Raw genomic sequence first — 14774 nt, 5'->3', positions numbered from 1 at the left:
AAACTCACCCTCCTGCGTGGGATGGGACAGCGAATGTCAGGCTGGTCCCCAAAGTTTTTGTAGGTGATGTAATTCTCTGAACAGATGAGTACTCCACTGGGCCCATCAGAGCCTCCAGGAACTGGAAAAGAGAGGGGGAAAGGGTAATAATCACACAATAGGTTTACACCTAAGTTTAATTATTTTTTTTTTTTTATAATCCAGCCTGCAAACAACTCATAACCTGGCTCTGACTGCCCTCTAGTGGAAATAATGTACACTGAACAAAAATATAAATGCAACATCTGAAGTGTTGGTCCCAGGTTTCATGAGCAGAAACAAAAGATCCCGGAAATTGTGCACAAATTATAATCCATCCACCTGACAGGTGTGGCATATCAAGAAGCTGATTAAACAGCACGATCATTACACAGGTGCACCTTATGCTGGGAACAATTAAAGGCCACTAAAATGTGCAGTTTTGTCACAACGCCACAGATGTTTCAAGTTGCGGGAGCGTGCAATTTGCATGCTGACTGCATGAACGTCCACCAGAGCGGTTGCCAGATCATTTCTCAACCATAAGTACATTTCTCTACCATAAGTCGCCTCTAAAGCTGTTGTACAGAATGTCGTCACTATACGTTCAACAGGCCGCATAACCGCAGACCACGTGTAACTACGCCAGCCCAGGACCACCACATCCAGCTTCTTCCTCTGCGGGATCGTCTGAGACCAGCCACCATGACAGCTGATAGAAACCGTCTCAGGGAAGCTCATCTGCGTGGTCGTCGTCCTCACCAGGGTCTTTCGGAGTCGTAATCCACTGCAGTGGGCTAATGCTCACCTTTAACGGCCACTGGCACGCTGAAGAAGTGTGCTCTTCACGGATGAATCCTGGTTTCAACTGTACCAGGCACAAGGCAGGACAGTGTGTATGGCGTCATGTAGGCGAGCGGTTTGCTGATGTCAAAGTTGTGAACAGAGTGCCCCATGGTGGCGGTGGGGTTATGGTATGGGCAGGCACAAGCTATGGACAACAAACACAATTGCATTTTATCGATGGCAATTTGAATGCACAGATATACCGTGACAAGACCCTCAAGCCCAATGTCGTGCCATCTAGCCGCTGCCATCACCGCATGATAATGCACGGCTCCATGTTGCAAGGATCTGTACACAATTCCTGGATGCTGAAAATGTCCCAGTTTTTCCATGGCCTGCATACTCAGACATGTCACCCATTGAGCATGTATGGGATGCTCTGGATTTACGTGTACGACAGCGGGTTCCAGTTCCCACCAATATCCAGCAACTTCGCACAGCCAATTAATATATTTCAATTGACTGATTTCCTTATACATGCGACTCGTTTCAGGAAACAAGGTGTATGTCGCGCAACACTACTTCACAGGAAAACAAACTTTTTATTTATCCAAATGCGTTTATTGGCAGAAATGCCTTCTGGAACATGTGAACTTTCATGTGCCTTAATAACAAACTTGTATGTCATTTGTAAATAGGAAAACAAATGTTAAATTACGAGCCAAGTTGGTTTAGCCATGGAAGAGCAGCAACCTTCCCGCTAGCCATGATTGGCTGAGATAATGGACTGGACATGCCGAGAGATGATTATGGATTGGTCTGCCATGTAGCATGCTTCTGTCTATAGCATGAGCTGGTCAGTATGTGTATGTAATCCTTTCTAACAAGGATTTTTTGAAAGATATCACGTAGTAGAACTACACTTTCTATTGGACCGAGTATTGAAATCAGTGGAATTAGAGTATGATAGCTAAGGAGATGGAGAAAATCCTGGCATTAGATTGCAAAGTCGAAAAGAGAACACCCAGAATTCGGTTGTATAAAACACCTTTCTCCGGATTACATCTTCAAACTAAGGGCAACCATGGAATCCGTGACACAGAGGGAGAAGTGTCCATCCATGTATACAGGTAAGAGTCTAGCTAGCTACATTTTCAGATATTATACGTTTCTAATTTAGTCAGAAGGTTGTTTTCATGTCAAGTTAGTGTACTGTTAGCTAGCTAGCGTTAGCTGGCCGGCTCGCTAACTTTACATGTATGATCTGAGTAGTAATATCACTTGTATCTCAGAGCCGTTGTTAGTTATAGTTGCATTGTTAGTTATAGCCTAATGTTAGCTAGCTAACATTGAACCTGGTTGGTTAGCTCCCTGCAGATTCTTGCAGGGTAGTAACGTTATGAGTTGGGATTATGGTTCATTGTTTAGCTAGCTAGCTACATGTCTAAACACTATGCAAGTATGCATTTCAATAGAATGTTCATGTCACTGCGACAACTGTCGATAGACGTAGCTGGTAAATTCGATCTGGCTATCTAATACGATTTCAGAGCACTCACCTCCGAGTGTGCCAAAGCGCAGAATAACTGACCTATTGCTGAGGGCACGACAAAGCCTATTTCCCCTCAGGAGACTGAAAAGATTTGGCATGGGTCCTCAGATCCTCAATAAGTTCTACAACTGCACCATCGAGAGCATCCTGACTGGTTGCATCACTGCCTGGGATAGCAACTGCTAGTAGACACTACAGAGGGTAGTGCGTAGGGCCCAGTAAATCACCGGGGCCAAGCTTCCTGCCATCCAGGACCTCTATAACAGGCGGTGTCAAAGGAAGGCCCTAAAAATTGTCAAAGACACCAGCCTCCCTAGTCATAGACTGTTCTCTCTGCTACCACACGGCAAGCTGTATCGGAGCGCCAAGTCTAGGTCCAAAGGTTTCTTAACAGCTTCTACCCCCAAGACATAAGACTCCTGAACAGCTAATCAAATAGCTACTCAGACTATTTGCATTTCCCCCCCTTTCACGCTGCTGCGTCTCTGTTTATTATCTATGCAGTCACTTTAACTCTACCTACATTATACTTAACTAGGCAAGTCAGTTAAGAACAAATTCTTATTTACAATGATGGCCAAACCCAGACGAGGCTGGGTCAATTGTGCGCCGCCCTAAGGGACTCCCAATCTCAGTCAGTTGTGATACAGCCTGCAATCAAACCAGGGTGTCTGTAGTGATACCTCTAGCACTGAGATGCAGTGCCTTAGACCACTTAGACCATGTAGGAGTGCCTTAGACCATGTAGGAGCCCTACATGTACATATTACCTTAACTAACCTGTGCCCCTGCACATTGACTCTGTACCGGTACCCCCTGTATATAGTCTTGCTGTTGTTATTTTACTTTAATTATTATATAGTCATGGCCAAAAATAATGAACCCTTGCACTTTTTTCAAATAATGCACAATTTCTTCCAGAAAACAGTTGAAATGAAAACATATTTTGGTATCCACATATGTATGTCTTCGGTATGCAGTTGTACAAAACAAACCAATCTGAATAATTTACTAAATCTGAGCTAATTCCACAAAGAAATCCTAAAATGGCCCAGACAATATTATTGGCACCGTCTAGAAGTAGTTAGATTTCAAGCAGGTGATTATCATTTACTTTGGAATTGAACTCACCTGTTGTGAGTTGAAGGTGCATGCAGTATAAAAATCACATATTCAACCAGTTTGAATAGAGAAAATGACTCATTCTCCTGTTTTGTGTTACTGTGTGTACCGCAATGAGCATGGACAAAAGAATGAAAACCAGAGAATTATCTGAGGTCAGACAAGACGAACCGCTGGAGGCGGACAGCTGGAGGCAGGGCTTTCTCCTATAGATCTCCATTTTTATGGAATGGTCTGCCTACCCATGTGAGAGACGCAGACTCGGTCTCAACTTTTAAGTCTTTACTGAAGACTGTGTAGTCTGGCCCAGGAGTGTGAAGGTGAACGGAAAGGCTCTGGAGCAACGAACCGCCCTTGCTGTCTCTGCCTGGCCGGTTCCCCTCTCTCCACTGGGATTCTCTGCCTCTAACCCTATTATGGGGGCTGAGTCACTGGCTTACGGGTACTCTTCCATGCCGTCCCTAGGAAGGGTGCGTCACTTGAGTGGGTTGAGTCACTGACGTGATCTTCCTGTCCGGATTGGCACCCCATTCGGGTTCATGCAGTGGGGGAGATCTTCGTGGGGTATACTCAGCCTTGTCTCAGGGTAGTAAGTTGGTGGTTGAAGATATCCCTCTAGTGGTGTGGGGGCTGTGCTTGGCAAAGTAGGTAGGGTTATATCCTGCCTGGTTGGCCCTGTCCGGGGTTATAGTCGGACGGGGTCACAGTGTTTCCCGACGCCTCCTGTAATTATGCTGCAGTAGTTTGTGTTGGGGGGCTAGGGTCAATCTGTTATATCTGGAATTTTTCTCCTCTCCTGTGTGAATTTAAGCTCTCTCTCAGCCCTAGGACCACGCCTCAGGACTATTATTTGACCCTGCTGGTCATCTATGAACTTCTTCATCTTGGCCATGTACTGTTATAATCTCCTCCCGGCACAGCCAGAAGAAGACTGGCCCCCCTCAGAGCCTGGTTCCTCTCTAGGTTTCTTCCTAGGTTCCTGCCTTTCTAGAGAGTTTTGTCTGGAAGTAGCTAGCAAACTTGCCAATATTAGGGTTCTTGACTGGTCAGAATGCTCGGATCAACCCTACTCCTCGGCCAGAGCGTCCAGTGTGCGCTCTGAACACTCGGGAGAGCGAAACGCTCTGAATTTACAAACTGATAAACTGACAACTCTCTGAGTTTATGAACGCCTAGAGCCCACCCTGAGCACACTCTGGCACTCCAGATCAAATTTACAAACACACCTGTAGTATAAACCAGCCTTTAGTTTTGAAATCTTTGGTTGTTTAGTACACGGCCTCATATGTGAATCCTTAAAGAGATGGGTGGGGCTAAGGCTTTAGAGGGTGTGAACGATACTGAATAGGTGTAGACAAAGAGCCCCACAGTAGGTGTACCAAAACATTCAAGGGTCATTTTATCAAAAGTGAGGTTACAAGTTAATCAACTTTCAAACCAGGATTACTTTCTCTTGTTCCTCAACTGTAGTGTGTGATATACTATTTTCGAGGACCGAGTCTCTTATATCCAATGTAACCCCCCCCCCCACCCCCCGCTATATAGGACCAAATCGAGCTGGTCGGTCACATATGAACTGTAACTTGGTAAAAAAAAAAATGCTGCATGTTGCGTTTACATTATTGTTCAGTGTAGCTACCTGTAATGAGGAAGTTGCCGTGCTCCTCCAGGGCCTCGCTGTACTTGCGCACAACGTGGTTCAGACCCAGGTCCAGCTCATAGAAGGTCAGGGTTTGCTGTGTGTTGGCTGCAGCCTCGCCAGTGGGGTCATTGTCAGCTTCCTGGAAGGAGGGAGAGGTCATATGCCACACACCGTGGGTCAGTGGAAATGAAGAGGACAGGATGAGAATTTACAGAACATCTTTATTAGCAAAGCAGCTACAACAGTGGGATTATGTTGGAATCAGAAGTGTTTAAGCTCCCTACAGTGGTTTGTCAGAGAAGAGACATGAAGACTCATAATTTCAACAGCACTTGGCTGTATAGAGAATAAAACAGAAGCACATCGGAGCCTGTGTGTAAACATAGATTAGGTAAGTTTCTTTAGTACGTAACAAGAGCGCATGAGCAAATTCACAAATCATAGCGGCCAGTGCTAGGCTCTCACCTCATAGTCCATCTCCAGACAGGCGAACATGGGGTTTTCAAAGCCCACATCAACTCCTACCACATGGTAGACCAGTGTGTTGGCCTTGTGAGCCTCCAGGGGAGAGGAGATGGTGAGACGCGCTGCTGCATCTCTGTTCAGGATGTACACCAGCTTCTGCTTCTCAATGGCACCTGGAAACACAGAGGTTATCAGTAAACTACAGCACCTGGAAACACAGAGGTAATTAGCAAACTACAACAGACAAAAAACATGTCCATTGCAACAGGGGATTCTCTCATCAAGCCAAGGATTTGTCAACTTGAAATTTTGTTCAATTTTCAAACCATTACCAACTCTCTCCACAACATCATATCTCTCAGTTCTCTGAGCTCTTTACCTATCATGACTGCTCTGCCCTTGGGGTCGACGGCGAGGAACTGTCCAGGGACGATGCGACGACATCCACTCTTGCCAAAGGTCTCCTGGTGGATCTTCTCGAACATGTTCTTGGAGGGGTGGTACTCAAGGATCACGATGCGGCCTGAGTCACTGCCCACCACAATATAGTCTGGGGATCAAAAGCACAAATGTCTCAAATTTAAAATAAGAGCTGTTCAACCACACACAGAAAACTTGCATCTACTTCACACTAGGATTGGGCGATGTCAACATTGGTCCTATTGTGATTATGTATCCATAAAACACTGAGATATACAATGGTATTGCCTACTATTGGCCCCCCCCAAAATATATTATAATTTTAAACCGGCTAAAACGACCATTGGGCTATAGCAGGAAAATGTATTGCTACAACTGGATGAATCATGACGAAAGACAATGTTGTTGAAAGTCTGGGCAGAGGCTAAGTGCAGGCTCATCTTTTCAAATATCCTTTCTGGTGGAAGAGCTTCAGCATGGAGCAGGTTTGTATCTGTGTGAACTGGGACAATTTCAGCTTCCAGGAATTGTGTACAGATCCTTGCGACATGGGGCTGTGCATTATCATGCTGAAACATGAGTTGTCATGTTTGTCCCCAGCGCCGGCATAATGATATTTTAACCAGGTGAATGGATTATCTTGGCAAAGGAGAAATGCTCACTAACAGGGATGTAAACAAATTTGTGCACAACATTGAGAAATAAACGTTGTGCATATGGAGCATTTATTTTATTTCGGACCATTTTACATGTTGCGTTTATATTTTTGTTCAGCATAGTTAATAGACCAATAAGAAAGAGTTCCATACCCCTCTGCCAATAACAGTTTTCAGTTTTCCATTCCCCACTCAGACCACTCCCAGACAGTCCTGGCAAAAGTCTTGCTTGAGGAATTGCTCAATAACAGTTTACTTAACCTCACTAGGGTATTAATAAAATACATTTAAAAATTATATATATATATAAATAAAATCGGCCGATTAATCGGCATTGGCTTTTTTGGTCCCCCAATAATCGGTATCGGCGTTGACAAATCATAAATCGGTCAACCTCTAGTAGGGGGCACTATTTTCACCTCCAGATGAAAATCGTGCCCAAAGTAAACTACCTGCTACTCAGGCCCAGAAGCTAGGATATGCATATAATTAGTAGATTTGGATAGCAAACACTCCAAAGTTTCGAAAACTGTTAAAATAATGGCCGATTAATTAGGGCCGATTTCAAGTTTTCGGAAATGTTAGGGAGAATGACAACTTTGAATAAGTGGATAGTGGGATGTCCCCAGAGCGCTTTTTTTCTTGTTTTTCTTTTATATTGACGACGCTATTGTCCGGTTGAAATATTATCGATTATTTAGGCTAAAAACAACCCGAGGATTGATTATAAACATCGTTTGACATGTTTCTACAAACTTTAAGGACACTATTTGGAATTTGTCTGCACGTTGTGACCGCATTTGAACTATTGGATTACTGAACAAAACGCGCCAACAAAATTGAGGTTTTTGGATATAAAGAGGGACTTTATCAAACAAAACTAACATTATTGTGTAACTGGGAGTCTTGTGAGTGCAACCATACGAAGATCAAAGGTAAGTGATTCATTTTATTGCTATTTCTGACTTTTGTGACTAATCTACTTGGCCGGTAACTGTATGTAATGTTTTGTGTGCTGAGCTGCTCAGATAATCGCATGGTTTGCTTTTGCCGTACAGCCTTTTTGAAATCTGACACGGCGGCTGGATTAACAACAAGCTAAGCTTTATTTTGATGTACTACACTTGTGATTTCATGAAAGTTAAACATTTATAGTGATTTTATTTGTATTTGGCGCTCTGCAATTTCACCGGATGTTGGCCAGGTGGGACGCTACTGTCCCACACCCCCTAGAGAAGTTAACACCAGGGTCATGTTATAATAACCTGTTATAATATGACCATAACACTGTCATGACACAGAGTATATTTACACCTGATGTGACATATATTGCTTGATTTTATGGCTGGTTATGACACCTACATAAGAGTGTCAAAACCTACCACACACTGTTTTATTTATTGAGCATGCTAAATGCTCATTGTAATTGCACACACATTGATGTCAGACATGCACCTACCCCAATGCCCTGTTGCTGATGACAGGGATGAATGCAGGAGCAGATTGCAGGACAAAACACCCTCTTTTTGACTGATATAAGGGATTGTACGTGATAGGCCTATCTTCCGTATATGATTATGGTGGTCATAGTGTGTCTTGAGTGTCAGTGTATTTTCTTAATCTAAGTAAAGTGACACAGAATGATCATAATGCTTCATGACAGTGTTTTAAAGTGTATTTTCTACAAGTTATAAAAAAATATAATGAAAAAAAAACATGACTGAAGAATTCATTACAACAAAAACAAAGGACTTGAGAAACTTTAACGAATGGAAACTTCTTGGCAGGTGAAAATATTTGTCACGTTCCTGACCTATTTCTGTTAGTTTGTTGTATGTGTTAGTTGGTCAGGACGTGAGTTTGGGTGGGCATTCTATGTTTTCTGTTTCTATGTTGGTTTAAGGGTTGCCTGGTATGGCTCTTAATTAGAGGCAGGTGTTTGGCGTTCCTCTAATTGAGAGTCATATTTAGGTAGGTTGTTTCACAGTGTTCGTTGTGGGTGGTTGTCTCCTGTGTCAGTGTTTGTCGCACCATACGGGACTGTTCGGTTTGTATATCGTTCTTTTGTGTAGTCTATTTTCCTGTTCGTGAGTTCTGCGTTGTATGTGAGTTCGCATGTCCAGGTTTGTCTACTCCGTTTTGTTGTTTTGTTGTCTCTTCATTCGAAGAGGAGGAGCAGGGATTAAACCAAAATGCAGCGTCTTGAGTTGACATATTTATTTACAGAAAAGACGAAAACACGAACTTGACTATAAACTAACAAAACGGAGTAGACAAACCTGGACATGCGAACTCACATACAACGCAGAACTCACGAACAGGAAAATAGACTACACAAAAGAACGATATACAAAACAAACCGAACAGTCCCGTATGGTGCGACAAACACTGACACAGGAGACAACCACCCACAACGAACACTGTGAAACAACCTACCTAATTAGAGGAACGCCAAACACCTGCCTCTAATTAAGAGCCATACCAGGCAACCCTTAAACCAACATAGAAACAGAAAACATAGAATGCCCACCCAAACTCACGTCCTGACCAACTAACACATACAACAAACTAACAGAAATAGGTCAGGAACGTGACAATATTGGTCATGACAGTTATGACCATATTATGAACTGCTTATGAACCGTGTAATTAACATGTTTTTTATATCCCATTTACTCCCCAATTTTTCGTGGTATCCAATCGCTAGTAATTACTATCTTGTCTCATCGCTACAACTCCCGTACGGGCTCGGGAGAGACGAAGGTCGAAAGCCATGCGTCCTCCGAAGCACAACCCAACCAAGCTGCACTGCTTCTTAACACAGCGCGCCTCCAACCCGGAAGCCAGCCGCACCAATGTGTCGGAGTAAACACCGTGTACCTGGCCCCCTTGGTTAGCGCGCACTGCGCCCGGCCCGCCACAGGAGTCGCTGGAGCGCGATGAAACAAGGATATCCTTACCGGCCAAACCCTCCCTAACCCGGACGACGCTATGCCAATTGTGCGTTGCCCCACGGACCTCCCGGTCGCGGCCGGCTGCGACAGAGCCTGGGCGCGAACCCAGAGACTCTGGTGGCGCAGCTAGCACTGCGATGCAGTGCCCTAGACCACTGCTCCACCCGGGAGGACCCTGTAATTAACATGTTGACGACACCGATTACCAATTGCTCTTTGCTAAGAAGCTTTATTTTTTTAAACCATTTTCCTTGAAAACTAATCACAGTAAGGTACTTCCTTATTACCCAGAAATGATTTGATATTGCGATAACTGCGGCATTAGACCATAAACTTGTCTTAAAGCTTTTGATAGGCCTAGTAGGAGGATAGGTTATTGGCAATTTGGTATTCAACCTTGCATGGAGGGATTTTCCTTAGATTTATCTGTACGCTATTGTTGTTTGTACTCTCTCATTATTAGCCCCCTGGCTACCTTCTGATTTTAGGCTATTCAAACTACTTTTGAGATTGAACTCAGTCACAATCATTATATACAGTGTATTCGGAAAGTATTCAGAGACTTTCTCCAAATGTTGTTACGTTACAGCCTTATTCTAAAATTGATTGTTTTTCCCCCTCAAACACACAATATAATGATGAAGCAAAAACAGGTTTAGACATTTTTGCTAATGTATTAAAAATTAAAAATCACATTTAAAAAAGTATTCAGACACTTTACTCAGTACTTTGTTTTAGAACCTTTGGCAGCGATTACAGCAGAGTCTTCTTGGGTATGACGCTGCAAGCTTGGCACACCTGTATTTGGGGAGTTTCTCACATTCTTCTCTGCAGATCCTCTCAAGCTCTGTCAGGTTGGATGAGGAGCGTCCTTGCACAGCTATTTTTAGGTCTCTCCAGAGATGTTTGATCGGGTTCAAGTCTGGGCCCCTCAAGGACATTCAGAGACTTGTCCCGAAGCCACGCCTGCATTGCCTTGGCTGTGTGCTTAGGGTTGTTGTCCTGTTGGAAGGTGAACCTTCGCCCCAGTCTATGGTCCTGAGCACCCTGGAGCAGGTTTTTAATCAAGGATCTCTCTGTAATTTTCTCCATTCATCTTTACCTCGATCCTGACTAGTCTCCCAGTCCCTGCGGCTGAAAAACATCCCCACAGCATGATGCTGCCACCCGTGGGGGTGGTGCCAGGTTTCCTTCAGACGTGACGATTGGCATTCAGGCCTGAGTTCAATTTTGGTTTCATCAGACCAGAGAATCTTGTTTCACATGGTCTGAGAGTCTTTAGGTGCCTTTTGACAAACTCGAAGCGGGCTGTCATGTGCTTTTTACTGAGGAGTGGCTTCCGTCTGGCCACTCTACCATAAAGGCCTGATTGGTGGAGTGCTGCAGAGATGGTTGTTCTTCTGGAAGGGTCTCCCATCTGCACAGAAGAACTCTGCCAGAGTGACCATCAGGTTCTTGGTCAACTCCCTGACCAAGGCCCTTCTCCCCCGATTGCTCAGTTTGGCCAGGCGACCAGCTCTAGGATGAGTCTTGGTGGATCCAACTTGGAGGCCACGGTGTTCTTGGACCTTCAATCCTGCAGACATTTTTTGGTACCCTTTCCCAGATCTGTGCCTCGACACAAACCTGTCTCGGAGCTCTACGACAATTCCTTCGACCTCTGACATGCACGGTCAACTGTGGGACCTTATATAGACGGGTGTGTGCCTTTCCAAATAATGTCCAATCAAATGAATTTACCACAAGTGGACCAGTCAAGTTTTAGAAACATCTCAAGGGTGATCAATGAAAACAGGATGCACCTGAGCTCAATTTCAAGTCTCATAGCAAAGGGTCTGAATAAGTATGCAAGTAAGGCATTTGTATATTATTTGTAGTACATTAGCGAACATTTCTAAAAACCTGTTTTCACTTTGTCATTATGGGGTACTGTGTGTAGATTGAGGAGGAAAACAATTTAATCAATTTTAGAATAATGCTGTAACGTAACAAAATGTGGGAAGTCAAGGGGTCTGAATCTCAGGTGTACATGCAGACACACATATATGCTGACACACACACATACATCTCATAACACACACACACCTTTAGTTCCTCCTGTCAGCCTGAAGGCCATGAGGGAGCGAATGATGCCAAACACCTCCATGGTAAGCAGGGTGTGAACCTTCCCTGTGTTGGCATCTGGGCGCAGCAGCTCAATGATCTTCCCCCTGGAAACAACTATCTCCTGCATCTTGGTTCCTGCAAGGCAAGACAATAATGATAACCATACCAGATCACAGGTTACATTATCCAGCATCGCCAGCAGCATACCACCCTGCATACCACTGCTGGCTTGCTTCTGAAGCTAAGCAGGGTTGGTCCTGGTCAGTCCCTGGATGGGAGACCAGATGCTGCTGGAAGTGGTGTTGGAGGGCCAGTAGGAGGCACTCTTTCCTCTGGTCTAAAAAATATCCCAATGCCCCAGGGCAGTGATTGGGGACACTGCCCTGTGTAGGGTGCCGTCTTTCGGATGGGACGTTAAACAGGTGTCCTGACTCTCTGAGGTCATTAAAGATCCCATGGCACTTATCGTAAGAGTAGGGGTGTTAACCCCGGTGTCCTGGCTAAATTCCCAATCTGGCCCTCAAACCATCATGGTCACCTAATAATCCCCAGTTTACAATTGGCTCATTCATCCCCCTCCTCTCCCCTGTAACTATTCCCCAGGTCGTTGCTGCAAATGAGAACGTGTTCTCAGTCAACTTACCTGGTAAAATAACGGTAAAATAAAATAAAAAAACCTGGATGAGACCCCAAGAGAAGAATGTTATGTACCTGAGAAGTTTCCATGGATGGCGTGGGTGATGCCAGTGGCACGCTGCAGGGTCAGGTTATACAGAAACATAGTGTCTGTTTCTCTACCTTCAGGTGCAGGTCAAAGAGGCCACAGCAACACCAGGTTCTGAGGAAGAAAGGAGGAGTACATTTTTGCATTACCGCAAGCATTTCAGTGTTATAACATAACTAGTTACCGCACTAAGTTAGCTAACTATTGCACAGGATACTGCAGACACATTATACATCCGCAAGCAAAAACATTGTCAACTCAGCTGATGATAGCTAGCTAGACAACATAGACTACATACAAAGGCGCTTTCAAAGACACGGGTGGAGCTACTAGTTGGCTAGCTATCTAGTTAGCTACTACGTAGAGCCCAGCCAACTGCGGAAAGTTGATTCTACACAAACCCATTGGTCGTTGTTGCAACCAGCCAGGTCCAACATAACCGCAATAATAACAGTAACGTTAGCCCACCATTACAAAATATTTTAACGAAATAGACAATGTAACTTTGCAAAACAAGGCTTGTTGCTCGAGTTAGCTACCCTAGCACTCGCAGTTGTTTCATTCAATCACTCCGTATACCCACAAGCGCCCATCTTCAAAATTGAGGAAGACGTAAAAAGAAAATATTGATATATATTTTGTTTTCTATATTGTATTGTGCGGATATTGTATGAAAATGATTTACCGATGTATCAGTTAGGATGAAACTGATATCAACTAGATTATGAATTTCAGTCACACCGTCAATTTGTTGATAAATCTGCAAACAAACGCTTTCCTGTCGATCGTGGGTCCTCTTCACGATCTGCGACGTCATCAAAAATCGGTCCACAATGTGCCTGAGACCTAGCTACACAATTATATGGGAATAACACGAAACTCAAAGCGGTTACGACATAGACGTTATATTTGATTTATCTCAAATGGAAAATCTCTACATTCTACTTGTCTTGAAATTATCATAAAAATATAATGAAAAGGCGCAATGAATTACAGTTGACGAGCTATTCCAATAGGTGGCGACAATGCCCATGCGTTGCTTAGGTTGGACAAAAGGTGCAGGTGCAGCCGTGCAGGTAGTCGTCAGTCAGTGTAGACTGCAGACTCAGAGAGATCATTTCTGATTGTTCATTTTTTATTGTTTATTTCCCTTTTGTTTATTGCATATTTCGCTTGCTTTGACAATGTAAACATGTTTCCCATGCCAATAAAGCCCTTTGGATTTAATTTAATTGAGAGAGATGTCCCCCAAAAAGCATCCACAACGTGTTAGAATAAAGTCACTATAGCTCACAAAAACGACATGATGTAAAGATTCTGAACTGAAATATGTCTAGCAGCATATACATTTTTGGGATCAGTTCATGTGCATAATAAAGAGTCCCCTACAGCAGTGGTTCCCAAATGTTTTATAAGTCCCATACCCCTTCAAACATTCAACCTCCTGCTGCGTACCCCCTCTAGCACCAGGGTCAGCGCACTCTCAAATGTTGTTTATTACCATTATTGTAAGCCTGCCACACACACTATACAATACATTTATTAAACATAAGAATGAGTGTGAGTTTTTGTCACAACCCGGCTCGTGGGAACTGACAAAGAGCTCTAATAGGACCAGGGCACAAGTAATAATAATCAATCATTTTGCTCTTTATTTAACCATCTAACATATAAAACCTTATATGTTCAACGAAAATTGTGAATAACTCACCACAGGTTAATGAGAAGGGTGTGCTTGAAAGGATGCACATAACTCTGCAATGTTGGGTTTTATTGGAGAGAGTCTCAGTCTTAAATAATATTCCACACACAGTCTGTGCCTGTATTTAGTTTGCATGCTAGTGAGGGCCGAGAATCCACTCTCACATAGGTATGTGGTTGGAAAGGGCAACAGTGTCTTAAAAGCTAGATTTGCCAAGGCAGGATACCCTGAGCGCAGCCCAATCCAGAAATCTGGCAGTGGCTTTTGATTAAATTCAATTTTCACAGAACTGCTTGTTGCAATTTCGATGAGGCTCTCTTGTTCAGATGTCGGTAAGTGGACTGGAGGCAGGGCATGAAAGGGATAACAAATCCAGTTGTTTGTGTCATCCGTTTCGGGAAAGTACCTGCGTAATTGCGCATGCAACTCACTCAGGTTCTTCGCTATATCACATTTGACATTGTCTGTAAGCTTGAGTTCATTTGCACACAAAAAATCTTACAATAATGGAAAGACCTGTGTGCTGTCCTTGATAATGCAGACAGAGAAGAGCTCCAACTTCTTAATCATAGCCTCAATTTTGTCCTTCACATTGAATATAGTTGCAGAGAGTGCCTGTAATCCTAG

The 14774-nt window shown here is 43.7% G+C and overlaps 1 protein-coding gene across 1 annotated transcript in view; it reads right to left on the bottom strand.

The window, feature by feature from the left end:
• The window catches only part of sf3b3 (splicing factor 3b, subunit 3), a 41258-nt gene extending 27996 nt beyond the window's left edge, over positions 1–13262 (bottom strand). Inside the window, exons 1-7 of the mRNA XM_055934307.1 lie at positions 13131–13262; positions 12433–12559; positions 11701–11856; positions 5965–6135; positions 5586–5758; positions 5118–5259; positions 9–121 (exon numbers count right to left, since the gene is read on the bottom strand). Coding sequence (XP_055790282.1) covers positions 9–121; positions 5118–5259; positions 5586–5758; positions 5965–6135; positions 11701–11856; positions 12433–12502 — 825 coding nt within the window. The 5' untranslated portion in view covers positions 12503–12559; positions 13131–13262. The remainder of the gene's footprint in view (positions 1–8; positions 122–5117; positions 5260–5585; positions 5759–5964; positions 6136–11700; positions 11857–12432; positions 12560–13130) is intronic.
• Between the last annotated feature and the right edge of the window lie 1512 nt (positions 13263–14774).

This window comes from Salvelinus fontinalis, chromosome 9 (assembly GCF_029448725.1).
Source record: "Salvelinus fontinalis isolate EN_2023a chromosome 9, ASM2944872v1, whole genome shotgun sequence".
NCBI classification, from domain to species: domain Eukaryota; kingdom Metazoa; phylum Chordata; class Actinopteri; order Salmoniformes; family Salmonidae; genus Salvelinus; species Salvelinus fontinalis.
Note: the sequence above shows the minus strand (reverse complement) of the source record. Positions and strands in the feature narration are given on the sequence as shown.